A 17,701-nucleotide genomic window follows, 5' to 3' on the forward strand; every position below is an offset into this window, starting at 1 on the left:
GAGAGGAGAATTGTTTTATTTTGGGTTTAGAAGAGCTGCAGCTGTACAAACAGCTGTATCTAAGACGACTACTGCTGTGGGGACAAGTACACCCTTACTGGTTCCAAAGCATAAGCGATAGGTAACAACCAGGTGCTGCACATCAAATGCATTTGATTCATTTATATTCAGCAAGTGTAAGCATAAATGCAGAATTTCTGGCAGTTTTATTGCTCTGGAGCATTTAGATGTGTGTTAACATGATGCTACGATCTTCCCAGGAACATCCAAGCAAATTCATCCCAAATGTCCTTTAGACAGACGAGACCAAAGAGGAGATATTTCGCTATGTAGAGAGGTGATGATTTGGGTTTGTTTTGCAGCCACAGCACCTGGATACCTTGAAGCCAAAGTAAAATGTGAGGCCATCAGTCAAACAGCTAAAGCTTGGCTGATACTAAATCACGCAACAGGACAATGATCCCAGGCACAGCAGCAAATATACAAGAGAATGGCTGAAAAAAATAATAATCAAGATGTTGCAATGGCCCAGACTAGGTGGTTAAGAGAGCTGTGTATAAACGAATACCACAAACCTCAATGAACTGAAGCAGCACTGTGGAGAAGAATGAGACAAATTTCACCCACAACAAAGTGAGAGACTGATGAAGTCATACAGAAAGTGATTACATTGGTTGTTGCTGCTAACAGTGGTTCTACAACCCCATAGGGAGTATTTAGTGTTTCACAGGAATGCACCACGATGATGATGATGATGATGGTCACAGAGTGCTTTGACAACTTCCTTTTTCACAGGACTGTATGTTGTTTACCCTGACTTGTCAAATCAAAATTATCTTTTGTGGTGTTTATGTCTCAAACACTGCAAAATTGCATGAATGAATATAACCTGAAATTTAAAAAAAGGTTTCATATTTGAACAGAATGAGCTATATTCAGAGTTTGACAGTGAAATACTTAAACTTACTTACTTAAAAAAAAAAATTTTTTTTCTAAATGTGGAAAAATGCTGTGCCCGCCCAGATCCTGCAAACATGATCTGTGAAATTACTCTGTTTGCACCTGTAGGTAGATTTGGTCTGCATTAGGTGAGTCTTTCACTCTCATTGGCTTTTAAAATGTAAAAAATATTTACATATTAATAGATTCTGGATCTCCTGAAGAGAGGACGAGGCACCGATAAGGATGGAAGTGAGTTGTTGCTTTTGCTTTCTTCGATAACAGGTCAAAGCAAAGGAGATTGTATAAGATGAGCAAGAGGGCACTAAAATATTAAGGGAGAGATCCACAATGATGGTCGAAGTATATACCGCAGGGGGGCGTTTTAAACCCCTATTTTGAAGCAAAGAAATAAACTTTTGTGAATTTTTAAAAATCTAATTTGTGTGGAGATTCTAAACATGTAGCTTGAGATCTCACTGAACACAGAAATGAAAGCTAATTTATATAATGCTTTCAAATAACTACAAAATAAGTACCCAGTTGTGTTTCAAGATTTCTCTACAGCCTTGATCTTTGGCAATAGAGGGGCTTTAAATAGGATTTGTTTCTTCTTTTACATGTTTAAAATACCCCATAACTAAAAAATAAATTAGATTACATTAGATACCTACTGATTACATAATGTCGCTCTTGTCCCTGAAAGGTAAAACTCGGGGAAAAGGTTTCCATGACTCAGCCAATCAGGGACGGCTACGAAACGAGAGTTGTATTGCTGAATTTTCACCCAATCGGCTCTGCCCTTCAATACACTTCGGACCAATGATATTCGAGGATGTTCAAACGTTTTTTTTTTTTTTTTTTTTTTTTTTTTTTTTTTTTTTTAGGATGTTCAAACGTTGAGCCTAAGGAAGTTGGAGATGTGTGTATTATGTGTACAGCTGTTCCGACTCTGACGAAAAGCCAGCCGCCGTTTGGTCGTTAAGTTAGCTTAAGGTTTAGAGCCTCCGTTTGTAGCTAAAGGTAGCTTGCTTCCTAACTTACGGGCGTTAAAAGTTGTCTCGTTTAGTTGATCTCTCGCGGCAGCTGCCATGCTGCTCGTTTTCCTCCTGTTCGCCACCTTTCGGGTCTCCATGCTGGAGTGAAATTAGATGGGGGGCATTACACCAGAAGATGGAGGATTTAACCAGGGGTCCTCATGGCTGCTGTGAAGGTGTGGAGTTACTACAGCGCCCGTGTCCTAGGAGGATGGGGCCCGCTGCTTTGCATCGCCCTCGGCTCACTCGTGGCGCTCCTGATGCCCATGGTTGGGGTGGAGGATCAGTGCTGTGCCTCCCTGAGAGGCATCGCTCTGCTCCGCTGCCAACTGTGGGGAAGTCCACAGCAGCATCCAGCTGTGCAGTCCACCAGCCTCACCGTCCCCTTCACTGCTCTTGATCTGCTGCCTCAGAGGCCCAAGCCGACCAAAGGTACACTCATGTTATTGACTGTGGGGGTCAGCTTAGTGCCATATGCAGAACAATATTAACCATATGTCGAGAAAGAAGGCCCGTGTGAACTCATGTAGGGCTTAATTTAACAAATTTATAGAGAAAACTGCGTTCCCTTTATCGCTTTCAAGCTCTGATCGTATTGGTTTTTCCTGTATGTTGGGATTTCTGAATGATGACATTGTGAAGACGTCAGCTTGTAATTCTCCAAATCCTCTGCAAATTGTAGGTATTTTCACACTGTTTTCTAACTGTGAAGACCAGCGAACTGTTAAGGAAAAAGAGGAAGCACATCAACTAAATGTAAAAACAACAAATTTGCGGCTTCAGTGTTTTAAATTGAATATTAGTTCCCTGAATGATTTCTGAAGTTGTTGAACATTCTAGTTCATCCAAGTGTAATAACGTTTTTTTTAATTAATTAATGAATTTATTCATATTTTGTCATGACATGACCTGCTGTTTTACTGCATCTTCACTGCTCACCCTGTCAATCATGTCGTGATTGCAGAGATGGAGCTGGAGGCCAAAGCTGCACTGCAGTTGGCTCAGGAGATGAAGAAACTTGGGAAGAGGGAGAAGGCTCACAAGCTGCTGGTGCATGCACTTAGCATGAACCCAGACTTCGTGGATGCCCTGACGGAGCTGGGGACCATTTTAGAGGAGGAGAAGGATGTCGTCCAGGCAGATCACCTGTACACCAAGGCCCTGGCCATCTCACCGTGCAACGAGAGAGCTCTGGTTAGCCGAGACCGGACCCTTCCCCTGGTGGAAGAGATCGATCAGCGTTACTTCAGCATCATCGACAGTAAAGTGCGCCAGCTTATGTCCATTCCTAAAGGGAACTCTGCATTCCGCCGAGTGATGGAGGAGACCTACTACCACCACATCTACCACACCGTGGCCATCGAAGGCAGCACGCTCACGCTGTCAGAGATCCGTCATATCATTGAGACGCGTTACGCCGTCCCCGGAAAGAGCCTGCAGGAGCAGAACGAGGCGATCGGGGTGGATGCGGCCATGAAGTACATCAACACGACGCTGTTGTCCAGATCAGGAGCCATCACCGTCAACGACATCCTGGAGATCCACCGGCGGGTGCTCGGCTACGTAGACCCCGTGGAAGGAGGGAGGCTGCGCACCAGTCAGGTGTTTGTGGGCCACCACATCCCTCCTCATCCTCGGGACCTGCAGAGACACATGCAGGAGCTCGTTCAGTGGCTCAACTCCGACGAGGCGCTGCAGCTTCACCCCGTGGAATACGCTGCACTCGCCCACTATAAACTGGTGTACATACACCCATTTGTTGACGGCAACGGACGTACGTCGCGGCTGCTCATGAACCTCGTGCTCATGCAAGCGAGATACCCACCAATTACTATCCGCAAGGAACAACGGGCTGAATACTACGCCGCTCTGGACACAGCCAACGAGGGTGATGTGCGGCCCTTCATCCGCTTCATAGCCAAATGTACAGAAATAACTTTGGACACGTTGTTGATTTCTACTACGGAGCACGCCGTGGGGCTGCCGGGAGCAGGCCAGGACCAGACCTGTTTCGACTGCAAGCAGACCATCCCATTCCACAACTGAGCATAGGGTAGGGATACAGGAGCATGGCAACACTGGCATGCAAACATAGATGTCATTTCATTTTAGAGCTCATCATAAAATGTGAATTCCTTTGTCCACATCATACCCATCATTCCCTCGTCACAGTTTGGATTCTGTGCCTGCTGAATTCATCAGCCTGCTTCAGGAAGGTGAACTGAAATTTGCTTTTTGTCGTGTCAGGTTTGCTTTACCACACCCTAATTTTCCCACGCAATGAAAAGTTGTGTTGTGGGAGAGTTTAGGCGTTTTAATTCTCCATCATATTGCGAGGAGGAAACAAAACAAGATTTCTGTCGGGCTTGAATCTTCAGTTTCAACTGCGGATGTGCACGGTGAACATTTAGTTCTTTGACGTAAAGATGATGTCTCCAGACACTGTAATGCACTTTCCTGTATTTTCTTATTTATTTTAAAATAAAAGTGGTCTACAATGAGCAAAGTCGGGCATCATTTGTAGGACTTTATTAAAACAAGTTTCAGACCAGAAAAGAAGGGAGGGAAAAGAAACATGACATGATTTCAAAGAATGAAAGTGAAAAAGCACAAAAATAAATACTGAGATTAAACGAACAAAAAATAGCCTTTTATTATTTACCTCTATTCCAAATGTAAAACACTGACTATAGAAATTATACAAACGGCAATGCACATAATACAACCTTTTTAGTATAGACAAAACAGAAGGTGACTTCTACAACTTCAACTTTTTTTTCTCCTTTTTTTAAATTAGGCCACTGCGGTGAGAGCAATACATACAGCTTGTATTACATGTTTTGAAAACTTAAGATTCATCACAAACTATGCTGACCTTTTTTTTTTTTTAAACATGTTTACCGAGTATCATGTACACAAACAGAATTTTATTAATGTGTAAAACAAGACAAGTGGACAGCTGATCGACCCCCTGAAACATGGGATTACTGAAATGGGAACTGCATAGATTCTGACCATCCTCTTGTTTTTCCAGAGAGTGCCGTCGACTAAAAAAAACCAAACCGCACTTATAAAAACAGCTTGAGTTTATATTCACTTTTTTTTTTTTTTTTACTTCTTTCAATATTAAATGTTAGAGTGCTGCAAGTGGCTCTTTTTTACTAAATAATCTGCTGTGGTAATTTTCGCTAAGAGTTAAGATCAAATAATCTGAAAGCCAATTAAAAATTTGCCAATGTAGACAAAACTAATGACTGAAAACTGCCTTGAAGGACAAAGCCTTTCTTCTTTCTGAGTGATAGACTACAGGCTCACGAAGCCCACGTGAAGCCAGGTGTTTCCTGCCATCAAAGCACTTCAGAATCACCAGCTTCCTGCTTATGTGCACCCTCTTAAATTTCAGGCAGGTACCCTTCGTTCCTCTTTAAAGGTGACTGACGTTCTCCACCTGAACAGACGGGCCACGCATGGAAACATAAAAAATATAAGCAGGGTTACTTAAAACAGATTTTTGAACACTAACTCAAGCATCAGCTGTGTGCTGCAGGACAGCAGCTTTCACACCGTCTTAAAAGGTCTTGTTTTTTTGTTGACGGTAGCTTTAGAGGTCTCTATAGCACAATAATACTGGACATTAGTAGTTGACGGAGACTCAGTGATGATGTTACATAAAAAAATAATGAATCAGCTGTACTAGAAGGTCAGGAAATAAAACTATTTCGGCTCCTTAAAAACATCTGGAGAGTGTCTTTTCACCACTAGCACATCCAACATTATGTACACACACCGACTATATTACACCACGTCCAAACTTTTGCATATACCTATTTAAAACAACATTCACAAGTTTGGCTGTTTTGAATATTTAAAAAAATACTCTCCCATATGCTTCTGTTAAAATCCCTTACAGTGCACAACAACAACAACAACAACAACAAAAGAGAAAAACAAAAAAAGGAAACCTTGCAACAATCTTAGATACAGTATATTTACACACAAATATGATACACTTTTAATAAAACATCCTGGCTGCCATCTTCAAAACACACCCATCAAAAACAATCCGAAACGCTCTTTGAAAAGGGCTCGTGATGGGGATTTAAGGCAACCTCGCAGAACGGATGGTGAGAGCATGACCGGGATTAAAGGGACATCAGGTAACCGGTTACGAACAAGAAAAAAAATTAATCAAGGACATCCATTTGTAAGGACACAAGATGGCTTTCAGTGTGAAGGCGGTCGTCACGCTCTTGCCGGTCTTCTCACATGTTGAGGAGCATCTTGGCAAAGTCTGAATTTGACAACTGCTTCGGCTCTCCGGCTGCATTTCCTGCTGCGCTGGCTGGCTCTCCGTCCGCAGCGCTCCCGTTCTCCACTTTCCCGGCGGGCACGGATTGTCGGTGGAGGGAACGAGGGAGCATGGAGAGCTGGGTGCGTCCTTTCCCTCTCCTGGAAAAAAAAAGGAAAACAGTCAAATTTGTTTCCTGTCTTTATTACCAATATAGATCTGGGAATCAGGGAAGAGCAATTGCAAACATTTTGTGGGAGAAACATTTTGGGAAACTTACGCTCCGTACACCTGGCGAGGCATGGCGTCTCCCGTGGGCCTGCTCGACCCAGGCTTATCTATCGTGTTTCTGCGAGGAGGGTTGCTTATAGCAACAGAGATTTTGTTGCCCTCCACTTCTATGCCGTCCATTTTCAGCACTGCCTGAGAGGCCTGGGTTTCATCTGCGAACTCAACATATGCCAGACCCTGCAGAGCCACACAGCATAAGAGGGTTAACACACCAACAACTTCGCCCTGCGTGTGGGTCGAAGGCAGCGATCACTAGCTCCATCATCTCACCGCTGTGCTCTTTATTCCTCACCTTGGGTTTTCCTGAGCGATACGTGACCAAACGAACTTCTTTGACGGTGCCGTGATTTTTGCAGATTTCCGCCAGCTGCTCCTTAGTGCACGAGAACGGCAGTCCAGAGATGAAAATTTTGTGTTTCTCCATCATCGTGTTGTATTTAAACACCTACAAGGACATAAGCGTGAAGATATCACTTTGCACTGCATGCTCCAATCATGTTAGCCAAGCTGGATGAAAAACTAATTGAATGATGTGCTTCACAATATTTTAGCCCCTACAATAATAATCTTGGACTGGGTGAAGTGGCATTGATAGCTGTATTAACTGAATAAAAATGATGAGGCGTCTAAGTTCAACACAAATGCAGGAACTGAGCCACGCTTACCTTAAAGTCAGGATTTTTGTTTTTGTCGACACAGGGTGACACAAACACAGGCCTGCCCTCCACGTCCCGTCGGTCCAGCTTCAGGGCTTCAGCGACTGACACTGGGGATTCAAACTGTATATAACCGTAGCCTCTGAAGCTTCCTTTACCAGTAAAGATGGGGCGAATCTGCTTGATTGGACCACAGGTCTCAAACAGCGTCCTGAGTTTCGCCTCTGGCTCCTCCAGGGTGTACGCCAGATTGCTGACGAACACGCTGCTGTTGTCATTTCGAAGCTCCGGGTTGTCTTCGTTCTGCCTGTGGGCAGACGGAGCTGCTGCTGCTGCTGCTCCTTGTGGGGCTTTTTTAGTAGCGGGCGGAGCAGGCTTATATCCAGGGGGCGTGGCCTTTCCAAAGAGTCCAGTCTCTGTCTCCATGTACTCATCTGTGGGTTGGTCAGCGTTTCCTCGGTGCCTTTTAGGACCTTGTTATGTCACAGAGAAACAAAAAGTTAGAATCACACTTAGTTTTGGTTAAAAAAAAGAATTAGTCCATCAGCTAAGGAGTCTATTTCACCTGCGTCCTCATTCCATTCATCTTGATAATCGTCCTGTTCTGCTTTCCTCTTCTCCCCAGCTCGCGTTCCCTTCTGGACCTTCTTCTGAGCCTTCTTTTCTACCTTGGCTTTCCGCCGCTGCTCAGCTCTCTCGTCCTCTTGCCGAGCCAGGTTGGCTTCTTTCTCAGCTGCCTAACAGATGGTCAGAACATGGTAACATTAGCCAAAGGCAGCCAAACGATACACCTGGCCGGTGCAGTACTGCTCCTACCTTCGCTCGCTGTTCATTAATCCTGTTCAGCCGGGTCTCTGTCTTCTGCACGGCGAAGTCCCAGTCCTCCAGAGAACCTGTAGGTGGGAACGTGTAGTATAAAGCCATACTGTGTCAAATTCTCCCTTTTCTTAAAAATAATGATTTATAATGAATTTATAATCATTTTTAGTTTGAGGCTCACCTTCCACTCTCTCAAAGCTGAGCAGGACTTCACATACATGCTCCGGGTAGTCTGAGGTGCACTGAACTGCTCTGTGGAGAGCTTTTCGACAGTGAATCGAGTCCCCGTATGACCTGAAGATTTAAAAAAAAAAAGCAAAAACCATCAAGCACACCCATTTTTTTAGTTAGTTAGAAAGTTTTTCCCAGTCAGGCATGTCCCGTCTAACTCGCACACTGAAAATTCCAATTACACTGACATGTACTGCATGTGTGTACTGTGAGTGTGCAGTCAACATGTTGACTGTGAAACGATGTGCAGTCAAATACATTTGGACAAACTGCCGGTAAATAACAGACACTGTTCATCTGCTCTGCATAGTTTTTTTAAGCCCGACACTTTTTCTGTTGTCATCCACTTGTCCAGTTTCATTGTTTTTTTAAGGGCACACATGTTGAGATATGCCAAGTTCTAGCTGGTTGGAAATCACCTTGTTTGTCTGTGCAAAATTCTTACCTTGTAACTTTCAAATTGTGTTATATTTGGTTCTTTTCATAGATTGAAATAACGCTTCAACAACAAAAAGACATTCTTCTGAATGTGGTCAGCTAAATAGTCTGGACTGAAAATGAGCGAGAAAGCAGCCAATGTCCAACAGTGATGGGATTTCTGGCTCTTTTTAGAGAACCGGCTCTTTCGGCTCCCAACCGGCTCTTCAGGTTGTTTTGTTGCTTTAATTAATTTATTATTAACAAAATATAAAATTATGCACAAAAGGAATTACTAATGTAAAAAAAAAGTGGTTTTATTTATATATGTTTATATATAAATATATACGGTGGCCCCTAGAGACAAAGCACGTACAAACTCCAAAACACATTTCTAGCGTTAACTGAACTTCCAAAACAGAGCTACTAGATCACTTAAATTACACAATTGAAAGCATATGTGTATTGTTTGTGTATTTATACACAAGCACTCATATATATTCAAATAATTAAAAAAAATGTTCATTTACCTGTTACTACCACACACCAAATCCGGTCGTTGGTACTTGCTGGCTTGTGTAGCCACTAGTAACAAAAGCTCAACACTGCGCCCAGCATCCTGGAGCACTTCTGTTGTGTTTTGTACGTGTTTTGGAGTTTGTACGTGCTTTGTCTCTAGGGGCCACCGTAAATATACTTTTATTTATTCACTCCACATAAAATGTAATAAAGTGAGAGAAGGAAAAAAACCCATGACTCCCAATAAGGAGGCGGCTCGCGTCGTTCACTTCAAAGAGTCGGCTCTAAGAGCCGTTTCGTTCGCGACCGACACATCACTAATGTCCAAAGAGAGTCTTTGAAAGACCTTCAGGAACCCGGAGACTGCTTTACAAATGACTACAAGAAAGTCTGTCTCCTTGGTAGCAATATATAAAGAAATGAGTGGTGGGCTTGAGACCTTTGCACAACAATGTAGGGTGTATATATTGTATAATGCACTACTTAGAAGTAAATGAAGAAGAGACAAAGACAAAGTCACAGACTCACAAACCTTTCCAGGTTGTAGTACTCGAGCCACATGTTGGCATACTTGGCGTTTCCTTTTGTCATGATGCTGTCCCACAGTTCTCTGGCCTTCTGCATGTTCTTGCAGTGAAGCGCCTGACAAGGAAAAGGAAACATCTATATGACAAACACAATAACTCCTGTATCCAAGTTGTCAGCGAGAACGCCTTTACCCTCCATCTCATTACAAAGAGGCTAAAGGTGATTTTTACAAGTGATTCTACTGTGACTCAAACATGTCTGTAGGAAGCTGTGGAGCTATATTAACTCTTTATTTAAGGCCTAATTTAAATAAAGAAGCTTACTTCTTTTGTTACGTGATTTGACCTGGCTCATTCTACTGTGCTAACTGCTTTACTCGCCACAATTCAACAACACTACTACACACTGCATGCTCCTGAAAACGGTTGTCATAGTAACACCGCTTACCTCTATCCGTGCCCAGATCTGCATGATGATACAAGAAGGATCGCCACTTTCACCAAACCCTATAGTGACAAAGGAAGGTGAATAATGTGAAAACTAAACCAGGACAAGAAGACAGCAAAAACAGATGTCGGTGCCGTCTGCTTACGCTCTTCGACATCGTGTTTCATGTAGTCCAGAGATCGAGAGAAGGCTGCTCGTAACTCCTCTAACTCTTTGCTGGACTCTGCAAAAAAAAAAAAAAACACAAGGTAACACATCATCAAATAAATTATTTGAGTTGTGTTTTGGGTTTTTTTGACATACAAAATGTTCATGACACGAAACCGCTCTCACCTTTACTGAAATCCACGCGTCTCCTCAAGTAGTCGAGGTACGCCTGCCAAATTTCCACGTAATCGGTAGCCTGAATGAAGCCTGCATTTAGTGCCTTCTCAAAGACGTCTGCGTGGAAGACAAAAGAGAATAATACACATCAAACGACAACATTTCTCCATAAGGTCGTTAGTATTTTCAATAAATTCAAGGTGGTTTTAAAATGAATGAAAGACAAGCGCACGTCTTTCATTATCCTTTATAATGCTAATGATTTAATATCAAGGTAAAATTCGGGTTGTGTTTGGTTTCATCTATTGCCTGTTTTATGACTCTTTATGGGCTACAGTGGTAGACATTAACCATAAAAGTCATAATAAACCAGATTAGGATAGTCAGGTTTTTTTCAGAAAACAAAGAAATAACTATACTGCAAGTTAAAATAAAATATTTCCCCATCTCACATCGTAAATATGCTGTATTTTTCAGGGAGCAGGCCATATTATGGACTAATGTTGCCTTTTTGTCATCACATTTAATATAAATGTGATAAGGACTGGTCTCCCTTAGCAACTTCCAAGAAAAAATAAACACAAAAATGTGCAGGCCTACATGATCTTATAATGATGGAGCCAAGTCCATCCAATCATTTTTTTAAAACTCTTACATACTTGGAAGTCAGGCAAGGTTAAGAAAGGTTACATTTTTCCACATTTCATTAGTCACACAGCTCAATCTTTTTAAACTCAAACATAGTTTGTTTATTCTGCTTTGTGGTTTCATTATTACTAAGTTAATATTCATCCTGTGTTAGTAATTGCTTCCACAAATACTTGTAAATTCTGTTTATAATAAATGAAATAAACAAAATCATCACTTATAATGAGAACAATTATCAGTTTGTCTCTAAAACCAATGCACATCCATTCAGAATGAACGCAAATTAAATTCCACTGAAAAATCATATCAATCTTTTTCAGTCGTATTTGTTATGAAGGGGAAAAAAAGGAGTTCAAATAGTTTCAATATTGAAAGCAGCGGGCGCTCTTGTGTGAACAGCTTCGAGCTGTGCTCGTGTTCTTACCTGACACGGTCTGATGGTCGGCTCCGTGCCTCTCCAGAGCAAGCAGGTAGCTCTTCCACAGTCCCATGGTCCAGGGGCAGTTCCTGACTGCACGTTCATGAGTGGAGAGAACCAAGTCTTTGAACTTCAGCTGACGATCCTGACGATCACAGAAAGAAAAATAGTTAAAAATGGTTAAAACAGTCTGAAAAAAGAACGAGATGAACAGCAAGGTTTTATACATTAGACGGTGTGTGTGTGTGTGTGTGTGTGTGTGTGTGTGTGTGTGTGTGTGTGTGTGTGTGACCAACAACTCACGAGGTATGTGGTGTATTTGGCCCACATGTCTGGCACCAGGCAGTTCTCTGACAGAGCACGCTCAAAGGTTATCTGGATCCGTGCTGGGTCGCCCTCCTTTAGTTCAAAGTCGATGTAGGCCTGATATTCTGCTAACTTGGGAGTTTCTGCTACCATCTGCAGCAAAACAACAGCAGCGTTCACAAAAACGATCGACATCATTTAAAAACATTACAGAGAACGAATGGACATCATATTTAGCAAAGTGCATTACCAGTGCCTCCTCAAACGGTTTGCACTTCTCCATCTGCTGCACAGCTTTCTTGTACTGATGCACAACCGTCTCAGGGACGCCATGTTCGGACCACTCCTCATATTCTGCGTAGGTGCCTTCCATGTCTACAAAGCAGCAGAGCACAGTTATCACAGATTTTACATTTACATCACACCGTCGATAGTCATTTTTCAGTTTATGTTCTACTTTATCTGTTGCTTCATTTAAATTTAGAGATTCAAATGTTTCAGAAACGGCACGGCTCTCCACTCAGAGAAAAACAACACGATACCAAAACAACCGGTTACCTCTCCAGTAAACTAATGAGGAGTGCACTCGTCACTCTGACACGTTAATTTTATCCTAAAAGCCAGCGTCATCATTTTCTTTAAACTGGGTAATTTCTGACATATGGCTCTCGCAACAGGAATCTGTCTCATTTTACAGCAACCAGTCTGGCCAGAAGACACGTCATGCTTACCCATTAAGGGGATGGCCAACTGTCGGCGAAACAGTGTATGGATTCGCTCGAGCTGGGTCTTCAGCATCTCTTGTTCCTCACGGCTGGGAATCCTGCCAGGGGGAGGCTGAGAGGAAAGCCAGCAGAGAACATGGGTGTTAAAGCACAAGCCATTCGGTTAAACATGGAAAGAATTCAAGTCAGCAATCTGAACTGAAGAAGTGTTATATTTGACATCATTAACATGGAAACAAAATTATTTCCACTAGCTTTTAATTTCTAAGACAATGGTTGAAACAATATGGCATATGTACACAATCAATACAAAAACACAAATATAGCTTATGTGTGAATGATGAACTCTGTCCTAGTGACGGGCGCACAAACCTGTACTGTGGACAGGATGGCGTTCTCAAACTCTCTGTACGCCTCCCACACCATCTGTCCCTTGGTCATGTGAAGCCCCACTGCTGTCACCGCCCTCTCAAAGATGGATCTCACCCTGTCGATTCCGCCTGGTGAGCCCATACCGCCGATCGAGTACTGTGCGTACTCAAGCCAGATATCGGGGCCTGTGTGTGTAAAGTTAAATGTTAGGATCGTGTAATTACTAATCATCAGGCCGGAAGGTGGTGGCGATGGTGTTGCGCACTCACAGATATAGTCTTTAACAGCTCTCTCAAACAGCTCATATACTTTCTCTCGGTTTGGCTCCTCCTCAGTCAGACGGATTTCATCCTTGAGCCAATCCAGCCAGATCTCTGGGGGATTAAAAAAAACAAGGTTTCAGTTGTAAATAATGCAGAGCCGCTTATTCCTCCAACCCCAGAAGCATGTTAGCCGTGCACCGACCTTCAGTGAGAGGGAAAAGCTCACTCATCTTCTGCCTCGCCTTTCGCAGGCGGAAAAGTTCCCCCTCTTGCTTTAGCAGCTTGATAAGATCCACATGGCAGTTGTAGTCAAAAGCGTTGATGGACAGCTGAGGAGTTACACAAAGATGAAGAAGAAATGAGATACGTGACAATGCACTTCAGGGGTTTTGTAGGCACAAAATCATAATCGGTTGGCATGTAAAATCTACTTTAAGCTGTTCTTGCATTCACAAGAGGTCGCCACAGCAGGTAGCTCCGCATATTTGATTTGGCCGAATTTTTACCCTTCATGACGCAACCTCTCCCAGGATCGCACCAGGGATCTTTTGATTCTTAGGTGAACACATAAAACAGCTACAATTGGTTTGCATGTAGGAAAAGTGTGTTACCTTATTTAATATCTCTCTATGAATGTAAAGATATTTTTATGATGCTTTTTGGCAGGCCAAGATCTCTTTGGTGAAAATACAAATCTGTTATATGCAAGAAATCCCTGCACCCTGCACACAGTGTATCCTAAATAATCCATGCTTTCTTTTATGCGTTTACTAATTTATTTATTTTAATTTATTACCACCACAAAAGAAAATAAAGTTCACTTATAATTCATCTAATGAACTATGAGAGTTCTCTTTAAAGAGTAATAGCATTGTTTTTGTTGTTCTTTATCATTAACAGCTGCAAGACTACAAACTAAAAAACTAAACCCAATCCTTCATGAGAGCAAATGTTTATATTTTGTTGAATTGTTGGTTGAAAATTCAGGTAGTTTCGTGGGTTGTAGTTTGATCTGTTAGACTTTTGGGCTACAGCAGTGAGACTGAATATTTAAAACATATCTCTGTATATAGCACACTACAGTCAGCAGTACCACACACTGATGCTCGCAGAGGGACTCGTGTACAGTCATGCAGCTGGATCTATATTTGAGTGTATTTGTAGGTTGCAGGAGAGCTACACCTACCACACAGTCAACTCAGCGCAACACCAGCGACGCTGCAGAAGCACTCTCCGTACTTAAGACTACAGCAGAGTCAATGTTATGTGAAGGGGTCACTGATCACGTGACGCCCATTAAAGTTAGCACAGCGTGTACTGTTTTTGTTTGTACTGTACTTTCTTTCTAACCCACACTAAACGCTGGGATCCCGCCGTAGACTGAGACTGCAACAAAAAAGGCGCGTGTGAATACGAGGCACGCGAACTATTAGCCTCGCACATTAGCAAGGCAGCTAATCACGACAGCTATATAAATGACGTGGTTGTATATTTAGATGTTTTGGTTAACGAGAGCTACCAACGCCACGTATATTTTCTGCCTTTACTCTACCATGTCATGACGGAGGAGTTCACAGCTTTAATGCTGCCAACCCGATTGTGGCTGGCCGTGTTTACCACCCATTCATTCTCATTAGCCCCTCGGCTAACGCTGGCTAATTACCTGCTCCTCAAGTCGCTGGATCTCGGCTTCATTTTCTTTCTCGTCCTCCGACGAATCGTCCTCCTCGTCTTCGTCTGAATTTTCCACTCCCATGCCTTCCTCCTCTTCTTCGTCCGATTCCATCTCCCTCTCCTCCATCCCTGCATCTTCCTCCTCCATATCTTGCAACTGCGTTTGCTCTGCGTTGCTTGACGCTGCCATGTTGGAAAGCCTATCTGCCTGGTAACAGCCTGCTAGCAGCCAGCGGGACGACGAGAGGCGGAGCCCGTCAACACGGGTCACCGTCTAACCCCGCCCGTGGCCGCTAGTGGGCGCTCTCTGATTGTGTAAAACCTTCTTCTCTCATTTGTTTGTCAACACAAGCCGTTCGTGCTTCCTCGTGTTCACTCGTTGATTTCCGTTCGCAGTTGGTGCTGGAAACATGGCGAACGTCTCCCTACGAAGCTCCTCGTCCTTGTTGCTGTTTTTCAGCAGGAGGATTTTCAAACCGGAGCTGCGCGCTGTCTGCTTGTACCACAAAAAGGTAAACGAGTGAAAATGCGTCACCTTACTTAGAGTTAGCTGACATTTTTTGTTGTTGTCACTGGTAACACTGCCCTGTCTGTCAGCTGCCCCACCAACAGATCAGAGATATATATATATTTTCTGATAAGTGTGACCTCTCCCTAAGGTTGTGGACCACTATGAAAACCCGAGAAACGTGGGCTCCCTGGACAAAAACTCCAAAAATGTGGGGACTGGATTGGTGGGTGCACCGGCATGCGGCGATGTTATGAAACTTCAGGTAAGCTGGAAGCCAGCAGCAGAAACCAATGTATTGTAATGTCTTTGAAATTCCGATGTTTGACTCTGTGCTGTTTGCAGATCCAAGTGGATGAAAATGGAAAGATCGTCGATGCAAAGTTCAAAACATTTGGCTGCGGATCGGCCATTGCTTCCAGTTCTCTAGCAACAGAGTGGGTGAAGGGGAAGTCGGTATGTTAAATTACCAAAGTACAGGCAACCAACAAATGGACCCTAAAAGTGCTGTTTTCTCCGCTTTATTGTAAAGGATCTCATGAATCTGCTTTTACCCTGCAGGTTGACGATGCTCTGAAGATCAAGAACACAGACATTGCCAAAGAACTCTGCCTTCCTCCAGTCAAGCTTCACTGCTCAAGTAAGTTCACAGTCGTTATTAACACCTCTTAAGACATGGGTGTCAGAATATATATCATATATCAAATATAAAGTCTGGGGGGCAGAATCGACCCAGCAAAAACTTCAGTCCGGCCCACTGGAAGACTTTGGAAAATGTGAATTGTATTTTCATTTCAAGTTTTGTAGCTTTTCCTAATAGAAGGATCTCCACTGTGGCCATTCATACTAAACCAAAGTATTTTAGGTCAGTTAATAAAAAAAGACAGTAATTTCTTACCATTTAAGCATAAAGGGTCATGCTGACCATGCACACCATTTTCCCCCCGAAACAAATTCTTTCTCTTGCTCTGTTTGAAAGCACATACATTTATGCTTTCAGATCAGGTGTTTCCTGTGCAATAAATATATAACATAACAGTGTGGGCTCGCTCTGGGTACTCTGGTTTCCTTCCACAGTCCAAACACACGTTACAGTTGTGGTCAGATGTTTACATTCACTCATCATTGGCATGAATCTCATGGTAATTTGGGTCTTTTAATGGTTTCTTTGAACTGTTGTATTTCCGGGGTGGAATGATTGTACAGGATACATCTTTAATGGCTTGATGAGTTCATAGCAGGCTTGAGCCTCAGCAGTTCCTGAGTTGTTTCTGAACATCTAAACCAATTCCCTCTCATCTAACGGTGACAGTTTGGGTCTTCTTCCAGACTTTGACAAAAACACAGTTACCAGACCCCGTGTGTATACTTTTAACCCTGTGTGAGAATCAGAGAAAGTCCATAATAAATTCAGAAGAACAGTTCAAAGAAATCATTAAAACTCCCCTAATACTATGTCAGTCCTCCCCACGATAAGTGTAAACTTCTGACCACATCTATAGGTTAACTGATGATGGTGTGAATAGCTCTGTTTCTATGTCTTAGCCATGCAACAGATTGGCGAGCTCTTCATGGTGTAACCCGTCTCTATGGAAGAATGAATGACTGTATTAATCACACCTACATAATGATGATATGAAATCAAATCACCCAGTTATCATGAACTGAATGCTTTTTGTTTTCCAAATTATGCTCATAGTGGCTCTAAAATCTGCTTTTTTTGTCAGTGCTTGCAGAAGATGCCATAAAAGCAGCACTGTCAGACTACCGGCTAAAGCAACAGGACAAGGAGGAACATGTTAAAGCCAGCAATTAATGTTTTTATTCACTGACTATAATAATAGATGTATCCTATTGTTAGATATCGTGCCTCTCCTAGTGCCAGAGCAGTGCAGACGGGTCGCTGTAATCACATCGCATCAGATCTTGCATCCATTGGGGAATTCTCCACAGGTGTGGGTCCCATATTGTTCAAGTGTTAATAGCGTTTATGGATTCTTTGCTTTTATCACACAATCAGAATTGTTTAATTAACAATGGGTTCATGGTGAAGCTTAACACTTTAATACACAGAGCATTAAAGACATCTTTAATGAAGCAGGGATGTGGGTTTGTAGTTTTATTTTTTTGGCTTTGAGGCTCTTTCTGGCTCACTTGTGAGACAATGTAGGTCCCAGATGAAAGACTTGGTATGAGAATGTCAACAGTTAAAGTTTACATACAAAAAAAAGTTCAGAAAATTTGTATGAGGTGCTTTGCTTACTGTGAATAAACAGATTAAAAGACTTCAG

General features: G+C 42.6%; 3 protein-coding genes across 3 annotated transcripts; 2 read left to right on the plus strand and 1 right to left on the minus strand.

Annotated features, from left to right (window-relative positions):
* The first annotated feature begins 1,830 nt into the window (after positions 1-1,830).
* On the plus strand, positions 1,831-4,477 carry ficd (FIC domain protein adenylyltransferase). Its single transcript, XM_005916348.3, has 2 exons — positions 1,831-2,408; positions 2,941-4,477. The coding sequence occupies exons 1-2, from the start codon at positions 2,138-2,140 to the stop codon at positions 4,020-4,022; spliced, it is 1,353 nt and encodes a 450-aa protein (XP_005916410.1). The 5' UTR covers positions 1,831-2,137; the 3' UTR covers positions 4,023-4,477.
* A 127-nt stretch (positions 4,478-4,604) lies between these two features.
* sart3 (spliceosome associated factor 3, U4/U6 recycling protein) lies at positions 4,605-15,116 on the minus strand. The gene is made up of 19 exons (XM_005916347.3): positions 14,892-15,116; positions 13,431-13,557; positions 13,235-13,339; positions 12,966-13,150; positions 12,600-12,705; positions 12,119-12,243; positions 11,866-12,021; positions 11,569-11,707; positions 10,506-10,613; positions 10,318-10,395; positions 10,173-10,231; positions 9,730-9,839; positions 8,212-8,324; positions 8,028-8,104; positions 7,777-7,948; positions 7,221-7,684; positions 6,848-7,000; positions 6,545-6,732; positions 4,605-6,425 (listed from the first exon to the last, which is right to left on the minus strand). The coding sequence occupies exons 1-19, from the start codon at positions 15,090-15,092 to the stop codon at positions 6,239-6,241; spliced, it is 2,853 nt and encodes a 950-aa protein (XP_005916409.1). The 5' UTR covers positions 15,093-15,116; the 3' UTR covers positions 4,605-6,238.
* A 169-nt stretch (positions 15,117-15,285) lies between these two features.
* iscu (iron-sulfur cluster assembly enzyme) lies at positions 15,286-17,696 on the plus strand. The gene is made up of 5 exons (XM_014331834.2): positions 15,286-15,414; positions 15,562-15,675; positions 15,756-15,866; positions 15,972-16,050; positions 17,138-17,696. The coding sequence occupies exons 1-5, from the start codon at positions 15,313-15,315 to the stop codon at positions 17,224-17,226; spliced, it is 495 nt and encodes a 164-aa protein (XP_014187320.1). The 5' UTR covers positions 15,286-15,312; the 3' UTR covers positions 17,227-17,696.
* The last annotated feature ends 5 nt before the right edge of the window (positions 17,697-17,701 follow it).

Source organism: Haplochromis burtoni, unplaced genomic scaffold, assembly GCF_018398535.1.
Source record: "Haplochromis burtoni strain Fernald_Lab_line unplaced genomic scaffold, NCSU_Asbu1 Contig_18, whole genome shotgun sequence".
Classification (NCBI taxonomy): Eukaryota; Metazoa; Chordata; class Actinopteri; order Cichliformes; family Cichlidae; genus Haplochromis; species Haplochromis burtoni.